At 38.5% G+C, this 17,416-nt stretch overlaps 1 protein-coding gene across 3 annotated transcripts in view; it reads right to left on the minus strand.

Annotated features, from left to right (window-relative positions):
* GBE1 (1,4-alpha-glucan branching enzyme 1) overlaps positions 1-16,683 on the minus strand; it is a 266,685-nt gene extending 250,002 nt beyond the window's left edge. The window contains exon 1 of one of the 3 annotated variants that reach the window (XM_009198200.4): positions 15,636-15,833. In XM_009198200.4, the coding sequence (XP_009196464.2) occupies positions 15,636-15,784 (149 nt within the window). In that variant the 5' untranslated portion in view covers positions 15,785-15,833. Of the gene's footprint in view, positions 1-15,635; positions 15,837-15,907 lie in introns of those variants that run through there. The other 2 variants (XM_003893800.4, XM_031662939.1) reach the window with 2 other exon arrangements.
* Between the last annotated feature and the right edge of the window lie 733 nt (positions 16,684-17,416).

Raw genomic sequence — 17,416 nt, forward strand, 5'->3', positions numbered from 1 at the left:
AAACACGACCACCTACTTAGCCACAGTTAAGTATGCAGCATATCTCCATGTTTACACTTAACATATCATCTATTTATTTACCTTCAAACATAAAAAAGCCACTAGTCAATCATTGCTGAGTCCCTATCTTAGGCTAAGTCAGAATCTCTCTGGGTCTGATTACCTCTGTTATGAACAAAGGGCTGACAGAACCATTCTCCCTCCTTAATCTTCCCCTTGAATCTCTTTGTGGAGTGATACCAACTCTTTTTCCAAAAGTTTTTATTTCAAATACCCACCTGCACTGTCTAATATGGTAGCCACCAGCCAAACATTGTTATTAAGCACTTGAAATATGGCTAGTCCTAACTGAGATGTGCTATAATTGTAAAATACACATCAGATTTCAAAGACTTAGTACAAATGACAGGTAAAATATCTCATCAGTAATCTTTTAAGTTACATGTCGAAATGATACTTTGCGTACATTAAGTTGAATAGTGTAAAAATTAGTTTATTTCTACCTTTTTAAATGAGGCTACTAGAAAAGCTTAAATTACCTGTGTGATTTACATTACATTTCTATCGGATAACATTGGTCTGGGCAGGACACTTAACATGGGATCAGGAGGAGCATGAGCATTCAGTACTCACTTGCTTTCTGGAAATCTCCTCTCCAGACAACACTCATAATGTCCCCCTGACTCATTCAGGAATGCAGCCACTTAGCTTACTCAGGAATTCCTCACTCCCATTAAAAACAGTCCACTATCCCTTCCAAAATGGGTTTATCTGTTATAAAGAAACATGTTGCTGTGTTTTCAGATATGTTTACAAGCTATTTTAGAGGCTTCAGTGCTCACATAATGTGGCAATTCTTACACAAGCACATTTTGCAACTGAACCAATTTTGCAAGTAAACTTTCACTTTAAGTAACCAAAGCTGTAGAAAAGTTCAAATGATACCTTCACTAAATGTTTTAATGAAGATTAATGTCTTAGCTATTACAAAACTCACAGACTTCCACATTCTTAAAGACTCGTTCTAATTTTAATAGAGAAATAATTTTGAGAACTTAAAGCAATTCAAAAGAACTTCTTTGTCATATATGTATTCTCTCCTTCCTTAATAGAAGAAGATATGCTTTCATCTGTACTACACTGAATTTTGTGACGAAATATCTGCTCTGTGTTTATTTGCCTAACTGAGCTCCTGTTAGGCAGGAAGGCTATCTTACTCATATTTGTTCTGCTATCATATAGAAAAGTGTCTGTGCCAAAGAGGGTGTTAGGAATAAATTTCTTACAAATCTGCAACAGCAAAACTCATAGTACAGATGTAAGAAAAAGCAACTTTGATAATACTAACAATAAAACCCTTTTTACCTACAGTAAGAGTTAGAAAACTTACTGTGACCACCAAAACATTAAGTAACTTGGTTAACCTCATCAGTATATACATGCATTACTTATTTTTAAAAATTTGAAATACATACTTATAGCTTACATATTTACAGAATAAAATTTAGCCCTTTGCTAACTCCATTTTGAAGAGAGGTATGGGACCACCCGCTACTGAAAGTATCCTCTGGGAAACGGCAGCATCAGCTCACCTGGAAGCTTCTTAGAAAGGCAGACTCTGACCCTAAGGCACGTAAGACGATGTATCCAGAAATTGTAACAATAATTATTGTAATGATGGTGATGATGATAATAATTATTATCAGTACAATTGGTAGAGATCACTTTTGGATGTTCAGTGCTTCAAATTCATTATAATGAGTTACAATTGTAGAATAAATATTTCCTCAAAAACTTAGCACAAACGACAGGTAAAATATCTCATCCGTAATCTTTTAACTTACATGTTGAACTGATACTTTGAATACATTAGGTTGAATAGTGGAAAAATTACTCCACTTTACCTTTCTGTTTAAAGGTGGATAAATTTTTAGCTGTATTATTCATAAATTTTCTAAATTTTGCCAAATAAACGTACAAACAACCTCCATCTCTCAACAACTAATCAATTTCTATTTGGAAAGTGGCATGCTATGATTTTTGATACATTTATAGGATAATGAACCCTGATAAACATCAAAGAAAATATTAATATTGGAATAAACTGAAGGCCAATTTCATTTAGATAAAATAAACTAATTTTGTAAAATACTGACATTAGTTAAGATTTAACCAATTCATTCTTACAAATAAAATCATAACACAAAATATTAGATTTACTTGTCATTTAAGTCAAGTAAACAGACAAAATGAATGAAACTTATTTTTAAAAGTAATAGGTGTTTGTTTTTCCTCTGTACTTCAATGGATATAAATAAAGGCAATCGTTTTCATAATGTAGAAGTGAAGACTGATACTGTGAAATGAGAGGGTTCCAAGAATAAAACATAAAATTTTTTTGTTTTTTTTTCTTTTTTTTTTTTTCTGAGACAGGGTCTTGCTCTGTCACCCAGGCAGAATAGAGTGATACAATCTTAGCTCACTGCAGCACTGACTTCCAGGGCTCAAGCCATCCTCCCACCTCAGCCTTCCAAGTAGCTAGGACTACAGGTGCTTGCCAACTACACCTGGCTAATTTTTATTTATTTTTGGAGAGATGGGATCTCACTATACTGCCCAGGCGAGTCTCAAAACTTCTGGGCTCACGCAGTCCAACCACCTCAGCCTCCCAAAGTACTGGGATTACAAACATAAGCTACCACATCTGGCCAAGAAATGAAGTTTTTATAAATAAAAAGTCAAATTAAAATGATAACCACTTCAGTTATGCAATATACATGAATGTATACATTCATACAGATTCGTATGAGGAAACGTTTAGAATATAAATCAGCAATGTTGTGACATGATAGAAAAAATATGAAAGTTAAAAACTGAAAAGAAAAAAACCTTAACACGAGACACCTACTTGAGAATAAATTACTGCATATATCACAAATTTTTGCCTGGCTTCCTAAAGTTTTGGGTTTGTCAAAGCTTAAAATGAGATCTCATAAATAAGAAAACTGACAGTTTGTTTCTATGCTTTCAACAAGCTATAATATGTGTAAAAATTATCACTGCTTGTACATTTCAGTGACGCCTGATTAAAGATGAGTGTAATTTTGGTCAGGTCACTTCTCAGTACAAGTTTGTCAGTTTATGATCATTAAAAGGAAGCAAACACACACAAGCAATAAAGTAAACCTGGACTTAAACCTAAAACATTACAGAAAAAAATAATGCACAATGGAACACACACTTAAACGTAATATGTAAAACAATAAAACTTTTAGAAAAAAAAATACAGGAAATGTTCAGGTCCTAGAGCTAGGCAAAGAGCTCTTAGACATGGCAACAAACACATGATTTATTAAAATAAATTAATGAATAAATTGAACTTTTTAACTTCACTAAAATTTAAAAATTTTGCTCTGTGAAAGACTCTGTTTAGAAGATAGAAAGACAAGCCACAGACAGAAAGAAAATATTTGTAAACCACAAATCCAACAAAGGATTTATGTGTAGAACATATAATGAATTCTCAAACCACAAAAATAGGCCGGGCTCAGTGGCTCACACCTGTAATCCCAGCACTTTGGGAGTCCTAGGCAGGCTGGTCATTTGAGGTCAGGAGTTGGAGACCACACTAGCCAACATGGTGAAACCCCATCTCTACTAAAAATACAAAAATTAGCTAGGGCATGGTGGCGCACACCTGTAAGCCCAGCTACTAGAGAGGCTGAAGCAGAAGAATCACTTCAAATGGGGAGGTGGAGGTTGCACTGAGCTGAGATCACGCCACTGCACTCCAGCCTGGGCAAGAGGGCAAGACTCCATCTCAAAAAACAAAAACCAAAAAGTAAAAAAAGAAAAATCAAGCTGGTTAGAAAATGGGCAAAAGACATGAATAAACATTTCACCAAAGAGAACGTACAAATAGAAAATAATGCTTTAAAAGATTTTTCAATGTAATTAGGTATTAGAAAAATGCAAATTAAAACCACAATGACACAGCACTACATACCTATTAGAGTAGTTAACATAAAAACTAGTGACGGCCGGGCACGGTGGCTCACACCTGTAACTCCAGCACTTTGGGAGGCTGAGGCGGGCGGATCTTGAGGTCAAGAGACTGAGACCACTCTGGCTAACACAGCGAAACCCCATCTCTACTAAAAACACAAAATATTAGCCAGGCGCAGTGGCGGGCGCCTATAGTCCCAGCTACTCGGGAGACTGAGGCAGGAGAATGGCGTGAACCCGGGAAGTGGAGCTTGCAGTGAGCCAAGATTGCGCCACTGCACTTCAGACTGGGGGACAGAGCAAGACTCTGTCTCAAAAAAAAAAAAAAAATAGTGACAATACCAAATACTGGCAAGAATACAGATCAACTGCATCCAGTGGAATGCAAACCTGTACAGACACTGTAGAAAATATCTGGAGGCCGGGTACGGTGGCTCGCGCCTGGAATTCCAACACTTCGGGGGGCCAAGGCAGGTGGATCATGAGGTCAAGAGATCAAGACCATCTTGGCCAACATGGTGAAACCCCGTCTCTACTAAAAATATAAAAATTAGCTGGGCATGGTGGTGCGACCTGTAGTACCAGCTACTCAGGAGGCTGAGACAGGAGAATTGCTTGAACGAGGGAGGCAGAGGTTGCACTGAGCCAAGACTGCACAACTGCACTCCAGCCTGGTGACAGAGCAAGACTCCATCTCAAAAAAAACAAAAAGAAAAAAAAAAAAAGAAAATATCTGGAAATTCCTTATAAAACTAACAAATGCTTGCCACGTGACCCAGCTATCACAGCATTCCTGTGCATTTACCTCAGAGAAATAAAACCTATACATAAATATTCACATATTAGGTTTATTGCAATATTTGTAATAGCCAAAAACTGGGAACAATCCAAATGTCCTTCGACAGGTTAATAAATAAACAAACTGGACGGATGGTACATCCATACAATGGAATACCACTCAGTGACAAAAAGGAACAACCTACTGATATATGCAACATGGAGAGATCTCAAGGGAATTATGCTGAATGAAAAAAAAAAGCCACTGTCAAAAACTTATATATGATTTCATTCATAGAACACTCCCCAAATGAAAAAACTTACAGACATGCAAACCATATCACTCACTGGTTGCCAAAAGTTAAGGATGGGTGGGGGAGGGGCAATTGTGAGTATAAAGGAATAGCAGGAGAGCATTCTTTTGTCGTGATGCAACAGTTCTATATCTTCAATGCAGTATCAGTTACATTAATATATACATGTGATAAAATTGTATAGAAGTATAGACACACAAAAATAAGTACATGTGAAAACTGGAGAAATATAAATAAGGTCTGTAGTTTGTACCAATGTCAATTTCCTGGTTTTGGTACAACCTGGTTTTGATACAACTTGCATAACAACTGTAGTTATGCAAGATATTAACAGTGGGGCAAACTTAGTGAAGGGTACAGGAGCCTTCTCTAAACTCTTTTTGCAACTTTCTGTGAGTCTGTAATTATTTCAGAATGATTCTTTTTTAATACAGTCTAACATGATTTACAATTGTCTAAACAATCTCCCCTATATTTTCAAATGTCCTCTGACTTTATAGGTACTTGGAACCTGCTAAAACCAACTCTTAGGTTTGATAGTACTCTTATATCTATGTACTTCCTGTTTACATGTTGTATTTGTGAGTAGAGTTTTGCCTAATACTGCATGGGTACCTTATAGTTTTTAATTAAAGGCACTTTGGAGAAGTAAAGCAAAAAGAGATCTGTTAGTTTCACTACACTCCTATCACTAGTAAGCACAACTTAAACCACAAAAATAACACTGCCAATCAAAATGGTCAAGAGGATGGAAGACTCCAAGGTGTAAGCAAAAAACAAACAGGCAAACAAAAGTGTCAGAGTATTTTAATGCAGAAAGAGAAAAGCTGAGACAAAATAATAATAAAAAGCACAGAAATGACAACCATGAAGACTGATAGTTACACATCTTACGCTTTAAAAACAAAAGCACAGAATGGTATAATGTTAAAGCCTCATAAGCTTGTGTGTAGTTAGGTAAAAAATAATTCATGCTTTACTTTAAAGACTGAGCATAAATTAAGGGACATTTTAAATTTTGTTCTCCTTTCCTTTTTAATCACGCAAATTTTCTATTCTCCAAATAACTGAAAACTGATGATTTTTTCAAGAGCCCAAGATGAAAAAAGTATTAGTAATTAACAAACCAATTTCATCTCAAAATATTCTTTTTTTTTTTTTTTTTCCCGAGACGGAGTCTCGCTCTGTCGCCCAGGCTGGAATGCAGTGGCGCGATCTTGGCTCACGGCAACCTCCACCTCCCCAGTTCAAGAGATTCTTCTTCCTCAGCCTCCTAAGTAGCTGGGACTACAGGCGCATGTCACCATGCCCGACTAATTTTTGTATTTTTAGCAGAGACAGGTTTCACCATATTGGCCAGGCTGGTCTCAAACTCCTGACCTCGTGATCCACCCACCTCAGCCTCCCAAAGTGCTGGGATTACAGGCGTCAGCCACCGCGCCTGCCCACATTCTTATATTTTCTAAGAATATTCATGAAAGTGAAAAAAGAAGATAGTGGAGCTAGGGCCAAGTAGCTGAAGGGACTGAATCAGCTTAAGACAGAGCAGTGAAAAGTCTCTGTATTCTCCCTCCACCCCACCCCCACCCCGCCAGAAAGAAGAACCCAGAGAAACAAAGATCCGGTCTAGCAAAGTGAAATCCATAACCAGAGGTTGGTAATACTGAGGGGTGTTACTATAGACTCCTCTCAGGGAGAGTAGGAATGCCTGGATCCTGCACAGAATGATTTCCGCATAGATGTGATTTTAGAGGACGACAACATGATCTCACTGGGGCTCTTCATCTTCTGCCAGATGTAGTTTCCTCTCTAGAGAAAGGAAAAGAGCCCCGGGAAGTTGTGATGGATGAGACAAAAGGATACATTTCAGGAAGATGTGCGTGCAACTGAAAGCCTTGATGATCCAGGCTCACTTTGAGCTAAGGATGACGATGGGACATTTCTGATCAATAACCTGTAAATGGGAAGAACTAGTTGAAGTTTACAAGAAAGCTAACATATGCTTCACTAAAGTAGACATAGTAAGCTAGCACATGTTCCAGCTAGAAACATGGATGTGGTGCCAAGCTGTGTCCAGTCATCTTCCAAGCATAAGAAAGGAGACCATATGCTAAGGGTAATATGCTAAGTATATGCTAAGGATAATATAGCAGAAAGATAAAGAAGGATGCATTTATGCTAAAGCCCAAACCACTGACCTTCACTTTTCTTCACAAGCCTCTACTTCTACAATTCACTGCTTGTGGGACATTCTGTTAATTGAAAGTGTGCTGGGTTTTCTATGACATGAACCTAAATGCATAACTAATTTTATCATGTTTCTGTAACAGTGTGTATATCTGTATTGTGTAGTTATTCATAATTAAATATAACCTGTGGCTAGGTGTTATTCATGAAAACAAAAACAGATTGATGACACTGAGTATCATGTGATATCACCGGTAAAACAAACAGTTAATTCTTTTTGCTGGGTATTTGGAAAACTTCAACTTCATGCAAGAAGTACATTGGTATATTTGGTTTCTGATTATCATATTTTGAGTTGTAGAAGTAGTGTATAAACCCAGAGATTGTGTCCCATTAAAAGTAATCATTCAATGGATCTACTAAAATACATATGAATATTCATTTGTTTTATGCATCTTATGGCAAAATAAAACATATTGAAAATAACTGCAGTCATCAAATATCAAAAAGCAAGGGAGAAAAGAGAAGGCAGAACATTGGATTTAAAATTTTTTCTAATTAATATGCACGTATGATATGTTCAGGTACCACTAGAATAATTCTTTCATTTTCATACTTTAATGCTGCTGTTATATATTTTTTCTTCTTCTACATTAGTCTTATTTTCAAAGTTACTCCTGCTATTAGTAAACTCAGTATGACCATTCCTCTAACCATCCACAGTTCAGGAGGAAGAAAATCCCTGCAGCTGTTTGATGCCCAAGAATATGAACACTTAGCAGTCAGATGAAAGAAGAGAAAAAGACAGAAAAGGAAGATCAAGAGAAGAGTGATTTTGAATTTCTGCAGGCTAACATTTACCTCTCTCAATAAAAGGAGCTTTGTGTTCATTATATCCCAGGACTCATCTTGCCTTCAGCTTATAGTAAACGGGCAATTGCTTTATCATTTCCTCTCTAAATTAAGGATCAAAGTTTAAACATATTCTTTTCCATCTCTATTAGATTATGATTAAAATTACCACCTGCCTTACCTCATTCACACAATCACTCTTACTAAGAAAAAAAGAAGGAGCCCCCTAAAGTAAGGCACAGTTAACTAGCAAAACAAAGAGCTGTAGGGAATTTCTGGTCATGGTATTTATCTGATAATTCATTTCAGAATATAGTGTTAAAGAAGCAAACAATAAAATCTTCTGAAAATAATACTCTAGTAAGTATTTAACGTGATATATTAGTTTGCTAATATTATCATCAAACTATTATTTACTGAGCATCTTTATATATATTCCTAGTCCTCAAGACACCCTACAAAGTAGATTCCATCCATCTTTTATAGATGAAGAAACAAGTTCAGAGTGGTTGATTAACTTTCCCTAGGACTCAAAGCTATTTAACAGTTATAAGAGCTAAAATTTAAGCCTCATCTTGCTTTTACTTTAGAACATGGTCATTCAGCAATATTTTGTGTATACAGACACACACACACACACACACACACACATAGAGAGATTTCTACACATGAAGAAACTAAATTTAGAGTCTAAATTATTCTCATCATTTACACATCAAGTTTTATAAGTTAGTTACCATAACTTAAATCATGTCAAATAAGCTACAATGGAATTGTATAATAATGAATGTAAGATGTGTAACATATTTTACAACTCTACATAATAAATCAATGAATGTAAGATGCATAACATATTTCACAATGTAGAGTCCTACCTCTTGTCAAGATACAAACAAAGCTGGGAGCATCACACTACCTGGCTTCAAAATTTATTACAAAGCTACAGTAACTGAAACAGCATGGCACTGGGATAAAAACAGACACATAGACTAATGGAACAGAATGGAGAATTCAGGTCTAAATACGTTTGCAACCAACTCATCTTCAACAAAGGTGCCAAGAACTTAAAATGGGGAAAAGACAGTCTATTCAATAAATGGTGCTAGGAAAACTGCATAACTATATAAAGAAGAATGAAACTAGACCCTTAATATCTCATCATACACAAAAGTCAAATCAAAATGGATTAAATAAAGACTTTAATCTAAGACCTGAAACTATGAAAATAGTAGCAGAAAACACTGGGGAAATGCTCCAGGGCACTGGTCTCTTACAAAAAGATTTCTTGTGTAAGACCTTAACATGGGCTGTCAAAGCAAAAATAGACATGAGAGTATAAATCAAGCTAAAAAGCTTCTGCACCACAAAGGAAACAATCAACAAAGTAAACAGACAACCCACAGAATAGGAGAAAATATTTGCAAACTATCAGATAAGAGATTAATAACCAGAATGTATGAAGAACTCAATCAATCAGATAGCAAAAAAAAAAAAAAATCTGATTTTAAAATAGGCAAAAGATCTGAACAGACATTTCTCAAAAGAAAACATAAAAATGGTCAACAGCTATATGAAAAAATGCTCAATATCACTAATCATCACAGAAATGCAAATCAAAACCACAATGCAGTATCATCTCACCACAGTCAAAATGGCTTGTACCAAAAAGATAGGAAGTAACAGATACTGGTTAGGATGTGCAGAAAAGGGAACGCTCATACGCTATTAGTGGGAATGTAAATTACCATAGCCACTATAGAAAAAAAAAAAACAGTATAGAGGTCCCTCAAATAAGTAAATATAGAATATGATATGATCCACCAAAGCTACTACTGGGTATATAGCCAAAAGAAATCAAATCACTATGTTGAAAAGACATCTGCACTCCCATGTTTATTGCAGCCCTATTCACAATAGCCAAAATATGGGATTAACCTAAGTGCTTATCAACAGATGAATGGATAAAGAAAATACAGTATATATATACAATGGAATATTATTCAACTATAAAAAGTAATGAAATCCTATCATTACAGCAACATGGATGGAAACGGAGACCATTATGTTAAGTGAGATAAGCCAAGTACAGAAAGGCAAGTATCACATGCTCTCATTCATATGCAGAAGCTAAAAAGGTGTTTCTCAGGAAGACCCAGCATAGACTGGAGGTTACCAGAGGTCAGGAAGGAGATTGGGGAAGGGAGATAAAGGAAGAAAATATACATAAATTTATTTATTACCACTGAACTGTGGTTAAAAATGATAAAAATGGTGAATTATATATGTACATTTTACCTCAATACATTTTTTTTTTAATTTCTTGGGGTGGTTGCTAACATACCAAATCCAAATTACTTTCTAATTCCAATTAGATACCAATGTGAAAATTATTTTATTTCTAACCAAGTAGAGCTCTTCACTGTAATTGTAATACTTAACACGGGCTCATAAAACCCCTTCTCCCATTCTTGCACACACAGCTACAACTTGACATCAGATTCTCTCAAACTGACTATTCCTTCAGAGATTAAACTTTTAGTCTCTGATGAGTATGAAAGTATCTGATTAAGAAACTATTTTCTTGATTTATTCTGGCCATCTTTAGCTCTTTAATTGAGCATATATTCCCCTTCCCCAGATTATCACATGAAACCTCTAGTAACTACTCCTGTTCTCTGTTCATCTACCCGAGTAATCCAGACATTTTTAGCTCCAGGTGAGTTGACCTTAGACTCACTGGTATGCCACAAAGGAAAAATAAAGTCAGAAGACATTCAGTCAGCCACTGGCTCATTCAAATATTATACTAAGTATTTACCGTGAGGCAGGTCCAGTTCTACAGACTGAGGACTACAACGGTGAATAAATAATATAGACATAGTACCCATTCATGAGAGCAAACAATCTAGTGGGGGATACAAAGAGTAGAAAGACAACTATATTACAGAGTGGATGAGCATCCATAGGATAGTGGTCCAAGGTGGCAGAAAAGAAGAGGGACCCCTCAACCAGCCCGGAAGAAGCTTCAAGATAGGGCGAAGTCAGAGAAGGCATACAACATATCTCTAAGCTGTGTCCCAAAACATGTACAGGAACTATCCTAAGGTAGAAACAAAGAATGCTTAGGCAGAAGCAATAGCATGTACAAAAGCACAGCTTCACTGAGAGTTAAACCAAAATATGTGGCATCTAAGACAGCATAATATGTCGTCACACTTTCCAGCTGATACTCAAACATTTGTTAAATGTTTCTCTTTCATGGGGTAGAGAAATTATTTTATATTAAGAAAATATTAAATACAGGAAAGGATTCACTTATTTAACCCACTCCTACTAAGCTAAAACTATCACTCTTCTGATAAAGATCAGAAAAGCTTTCTAATTCTTCATCTTTCTTATCTTTTATTCAGTGATTTTTTCCAGACACTCCAATTTCTTGTGTGTGGACAAAATATGAAATGAAAATCTTCAATATTCAAGAAAAAAGGAATGCATGTGGAAAATGGATACCATGTTTCTCATTTATTTTACTGGTATTCTAGTACCTTTATAGAATGGTCCCCAGAGATCCGAGCTGCCCCTCTCCCTTTACAGCCCTCTGGTTAGATGGTACCGAGAGGGAGGCTGAAAAGGTCAGCAGGGACCAGATAATGCAGAATCTTGTAAGTTATGGGAAGGAGGGCTGTACAGAACTCAAGAGAAATGAGGAATGGTTGAAAGGGTTTAATTAAGCAGAGGAGTACCATGATCAGATTTCTTTATTTCAAAATCCATTCTACTTACTCTGTTTTTGAATGAAGAGGAGTGGAGAAATTAGAATGGAGTGCAGATCTGGAAAAAGAACAACCGCTATGAAGCAGTTTCTGTAAACCATACTAGAGATGCTGGCAACCTGAACTAGGATAGCAGCAGTAGGAAGGCGGCATGGTACTTACTTAAAAGAGTTAGGGGCTACAATTGAGTAGACTCAGAGGTATAAGGAAAGGAGGAGAGGGGAGTAAATTAGAAATCACTCGTTACGTTTTAGGTTCAGAATCTTGGTAGAGGAAGATTCCGAACACCGTGATTCGGTTGACAGGGACAAACCTGTTTAGAATGAAAATCTGTTAAGTTCAGTTTTATACTTGTTGAGGTTTGTATTTATAAAACATCGAAATGAAGATATAAATAAGTCCAAGATAAGGAGAAAGATCCAGAGTGGAGACAGATGTGGGTAGCCTCAGTAGATAGATGGAATCCATGGGATGGATGAGAACGCCTAGGGAGAAAATATACAATAGAAATACATAAAGGATCCCAGGAAAGTGACCTAAAAATCTCTTACATTAAATGGTCAAAAAGAGGCTGAGAAAATGAAAGAAAAGCAAGATCATGGCTTCAAAGAGCCAAGAAATAGTCCAACATGTACAATGCTAGAGACAAAGAAGAGTGAAGAGGTATCCCTACATTATCATGAAGTTATCTGTGAACTGGTTGAGAACAGTTTTAGCAAAGAAAGATTAATCACAGGTGCAGCACTTACTTATGCCATGTATGCTCAAGCCCATCACTCAGTTTCTGCACCTGTAAAACGAAAAATGCCCACCCTGTCTACCTCATGGTTTTGTTATGAGGATTACATTAAATACCATAACTGAAAGCGCTGTAAAAACATTAAACAGAGGGTATAAAGTAGTATCATTAACATTGTGTTGTTCTGACAGTGTTCACAAATGCCAATCCTCTGTTTCACCCACATGGCAAGCTGACGTGCACTGGCCAGTGTAACATTATCAGCAGGATGGACTCACTGCTAGGCAAAAGCTGTAAGAAATAGTGCATAGTTCAACATGCTTCTCTTTGCCCTGCCACTACTTCTACAGAAGTAGGTTTCAAAACAAATCCTTCATAAGCCTAGACTTTTGAGTGACTGCCATGAGGACAGTCCTCTGGCTGACTCATGCTGACATGTAATATGGGGACAATTAAATGTTTTAAAGCACTAAAATTTTGGAATTATAACAACTAATTGTAGTGTAACAAGAAGTAAATAACTAAACAAAAGGTAGAAAAATCAAGTGGAAAATGCTATTTTGGGAGGTCATCAATGAGACAACATGGAGGTAGTCAGTCAGTCATGCTAATAATGTACTAATTTTTATTTTATAGCAGAGTAACTCATTAATCCTCTATACTTGATTCAAAATTCTCACAGGTACAGAAGGTGAAAGAACAACTAATGAAGGTGATATGGTTTGGCTGTGTCCCCACTCAGATCTCATCTTGAATTCCCACGTGTTGTGGGAGGGACCTGATGGGAGGTAACTGAATCATGGGGGCAGGTCTTTCCCATGCTGTCTCGTGATAGTGAGTAAGTCTCACTAGACCTGATGGTTTTAAAAAAGGGAGTTTCCCTGCACAAGCTCTCTTCTCTTGTCTGCCACCGTGTGAGACACGACTTTCACCTTCTGCCATTGTGAGGCATCCTCAGCCACTTGGAACTGTAAGTCCTATAAACCTCTTACTTCTGTGAATTGCGCAGTCTCAGGTATGTTTTTATCAGGAGCGTGAAAACAGACGAATACAGAAGGGGAGGCGGCCAAGATAAACAAGGGAAGGAACACCTAAAACATCCTAAGGGAACATCCAAACAAATTCAAATGAAAAGCTGTCTGCTGGGGAAGGATGAGACAGTCCATCAAAGAGCAATTTCCTTCTTCAGCAATATTGTCGTTGGTACCTCAAATTTTCTTCACTCCTTAGTAAGCATACTTTGCACCTAAGTGTTTGACTGGTTATGTATCTGTGTTAGGCCAAAGACACACAGTCCAAATGGATTATCAGAAATAAATGGAAAACTGGACAAGGAACTAAAACCAGACTGTATGAAGGAAAAATGTTTTATTCTTCGAGTGTTAACAATAGAAGTTACCAAATAGTAACTAGATACCAAATAGTAAATAGAAGTTACCAAATAGTAATGCCAAATTACCATTTGATATGCTTAAATGGAACATGTGTGCTAGCAAATGGCCATTACTCAGAACCAAGGACAAAAGTAAAATCCAGATCAGAGTGAGGCATGAGGGCCCACTGGACGAGACTTTTCACCAAGCACACTGGATTCTCTTCCCTTCTTTATCTTGGCCTTTGTCCCCTTCATTAGTTTTGGCAAACTATGAAAGAGGATTATAAATGCTTCAATCCCAGTGGAGTTGGAAATAAAGTACATGAAAGAAACTTAATAAAGAATGTTTATCTGTGTGTGTCATTTTAAAAAGGAGGGAGGTGTAGATAAAACATTTCCACAACTCTTCTTTAATAAATATCTTAAGTGTCATTTTACAAAGCACACAAGTAAATTAACTTCATGGTTACAAGGACATCAAAAATATATATATATATCTGACCACTACCTTTAATCACTATCTTTTTCTCTAAAGTTTTTCTATTTCAATCCAACCTTACACCTACGACAATTATGTACTAAGTTTCTTTGAAAGTATATACTGTAAATTCTGAAAACAATTTCATAAGACTGCTCCCCAAATGGTTTATATAGCAGCACAATCATCTGATTAAGTGAGGGACAGCTCAAGGTGATTATTTCACAAAGGGTTCATTCATTACTATATACAAGCTCAAGAATGCAACTTCATATCCCTTACAATCCCTAGAGCAGTGTTTTATCTATAGCACTTCCTCAATAAACACTTGCTGATTTGAATGCATTTAACACCTGAAAATGCTAGGACACAAACAAATTGCTGGGCTTTTTTCAAACTCCAAATCAACCCATTTTCATTACTCTCAACGCTCCTTCATGCCAGTTAACTAGATGGATGTTTTCCATCACTTGAAAAATTAGCCATGTATATTCTATTGCCAGGATAGTTTCCATTCTGCAGTGTCTCTCCTAAAAGGGGAGAAACTATTAAATCAAAATGGGGTAACCTCACAAGTATAACTATTACAACTTGTAAAATAGCTCTTTTACTTAAAACAACAACAACAACAAAGACCTGTACCTTTTTAGTGGAACTTATTAACAGAATCATTAGCCCAGAAACTAAACTGGCATGGTACACAATGGTAGAAGACAAGCTAAAACGACACTGGCCTGTAAAAGTTTTACTTTCCTGACCTTTCTCCCTCTTCAAGATGGCAAAGTCAAACAGGAACAAATGTTGATGTACATTGAAGTTATCAATGTTAGTCTAAGGGGAGAAAAAATTGATCAATGTAGGTGTAATCTTCCCCTAAATGAGGAATATTCGCAAGGAAAGAATTAGTGCAAGGATATAGTGTCTGCCTGAAGGAATCCTGTTAGATATAAAATCACAATATTTGCTATGAAATAAACTAGAAAGTTTTAAATGCGTAATTACACGTGCCAGGAGTTATGCCCACGTGACTCCACGGGCCCACGCTAGTGCGTGCCAAAGTCAGAAAACCCGCAGTGGCGTTGAGCCACTCCCCAGCAGCACTAGGGGAATTCAGTGTTGGAGCCACAGCACGTACCCTATGGCGCAAGACCGCTGATTAGAACAGAAGGGAAAGGGGATGAGGAAAGAAGTTTCTTCAACGCCCGCTCCGGGGACCGGAGCTGTCAACCTGCCACTACGGAAGCCACAGAACCCGGTTACCGCGTCACCCCGAGCCCCGCCCATTCAGGTTCCTCCCCGCCTGGGGCGGGGTCGGCGCTCCAGGGCCGAGGGGCGGCCCGCGTCCCGAACCGGCTCCTGGGAGGCGGGCTGCCCGTCTGACTGGGGGTGGTGGGAGTCCGGCGGTACCTGCGCTGGAAGTCCACGGCGTAGGGCTTCAAGTACGGGTCGACCTCCAGGAGTCTGGCCAGTTCGGGCACGTCAGCCAGGGCGGCATTGAGCGCCGCCTCGGAGTCCTCGGCCCGAGCCGCGGGAGTCACCGGAGCCGCCATTTTCCACCGCAGTCCAAGTAGCCGAGGCCCGAGAGGGTCGAGTGGGGCCTGAGCGGGCACTGGAGCTCGAGCTGGGACGTGGCGGCTGGGGCTGGGGCGGAGCCGGAGGGCGCCTAGGCGTGTCGCGGCGAACCGAGGCGAGCCGCGGCCGTCCGAGGCCCTTTATAGCCGGGGCGGAAGGCCGCCTGCCCTTTCTCCCCCCGCCAGCGGGGAGGAGCGGATCCCGGGGTGATGCCTGGACGCACGTCCCGAGCGGGTAGGAGGCACCGAGGCCTCTCCGCCCACTCACGCTGCTGGCACCTGGAGGCCGCAGGGACCTGCCCTTTCCTCCCCGTAACGGTTTTCCTGCCGGCGGAGGTCCTTCTAGGAGGTGGGTCCCGAGCTGACTTCGCTCAGCCTTGGCCTTCCTCACCCCGACCTGTTCTTGGCTCCGGAATAGATTCCGCTTGTAAGCACCCACTTACACACCCACTGACAGCGCCCCCTTCAAATTGGACATACTGGGTTTTTTTTGGAAGCGACCTTATTTCTCAAAGTTCTGAGACTTTTGGGGGGCAGCAGAGGTGAACAGTCAAGTGTAGCTAGAGTACTACTGCTGAAAATGTGAATACCACTTAGAACCAGGGCTGTCCTAAGCTTGCCAGGTCACGTGAATTTAGAATTAAGACACAGAATGCTGGAATACCATTGTAATTCTGCTGTTCTGGTACTATTTTCTGCATTACCAACAGCTAAGAATTATAACCATGCGAAGAACTTTTCTCATTCTCCGTAAGGCCAAAAAGGAAAAGGCATTTATTTGCCTGTGTTTGTAATTGTTACAAGGTTTTCAGCGATTAAACTATCTTTGATAACACACATGATATCATTGAATTGGAACTCCATTCTGCCACTTACAGTGATAAGGCAAGAAACCGCTCTTCCTCCTGGCTTGGGAAGCTCCCACTTGGAATTCCCTTCTTTTACTGCCATTAACTGACTGGCTTCTATTTCAATAGTTGGTTTTTAAGAATACAGAATTGGACACCAAGAGAGGTGGACCCACCAACCCAGGAGGGTCCAAGCTGCTTTACACCTAGAAACTGGAGAGGATTGAGGACATTTTTCTCTTTAAAACCTAGGACTGGAGGATCCCAGGGGATATGGAGGAAAAACAGTATTAATCAGCTTTGGGCCTTGAATTTTAAAATATTTCAAAGGAAAGTTTTTATAAGGGGTTTAATAGACGAAAGATAAGTGGATATGTAGACAGACCTCAGTGTGAAAAAGTGAAGGGCTTGAGCGACTTTAAGGTGTGCCTTCTTTTCCATAAACATGACAAAAAGCATGCAGATATTTGTAAAATATAAAGCACTAAAGGAAGAAA

Source organism: Papio anubis, chromosome 2 (genome assembly GCF_008728515.1).
Source record: "Papio anubis isolate 15944 chromosome 2, Panubis1.0, whole genome shotgun sequence".
Lineage (NCBI taxonomy): Eukaryota > Metazoa > Chordata > Mammalia > Primates > Cercopithecidae > Papio > Papio anubis.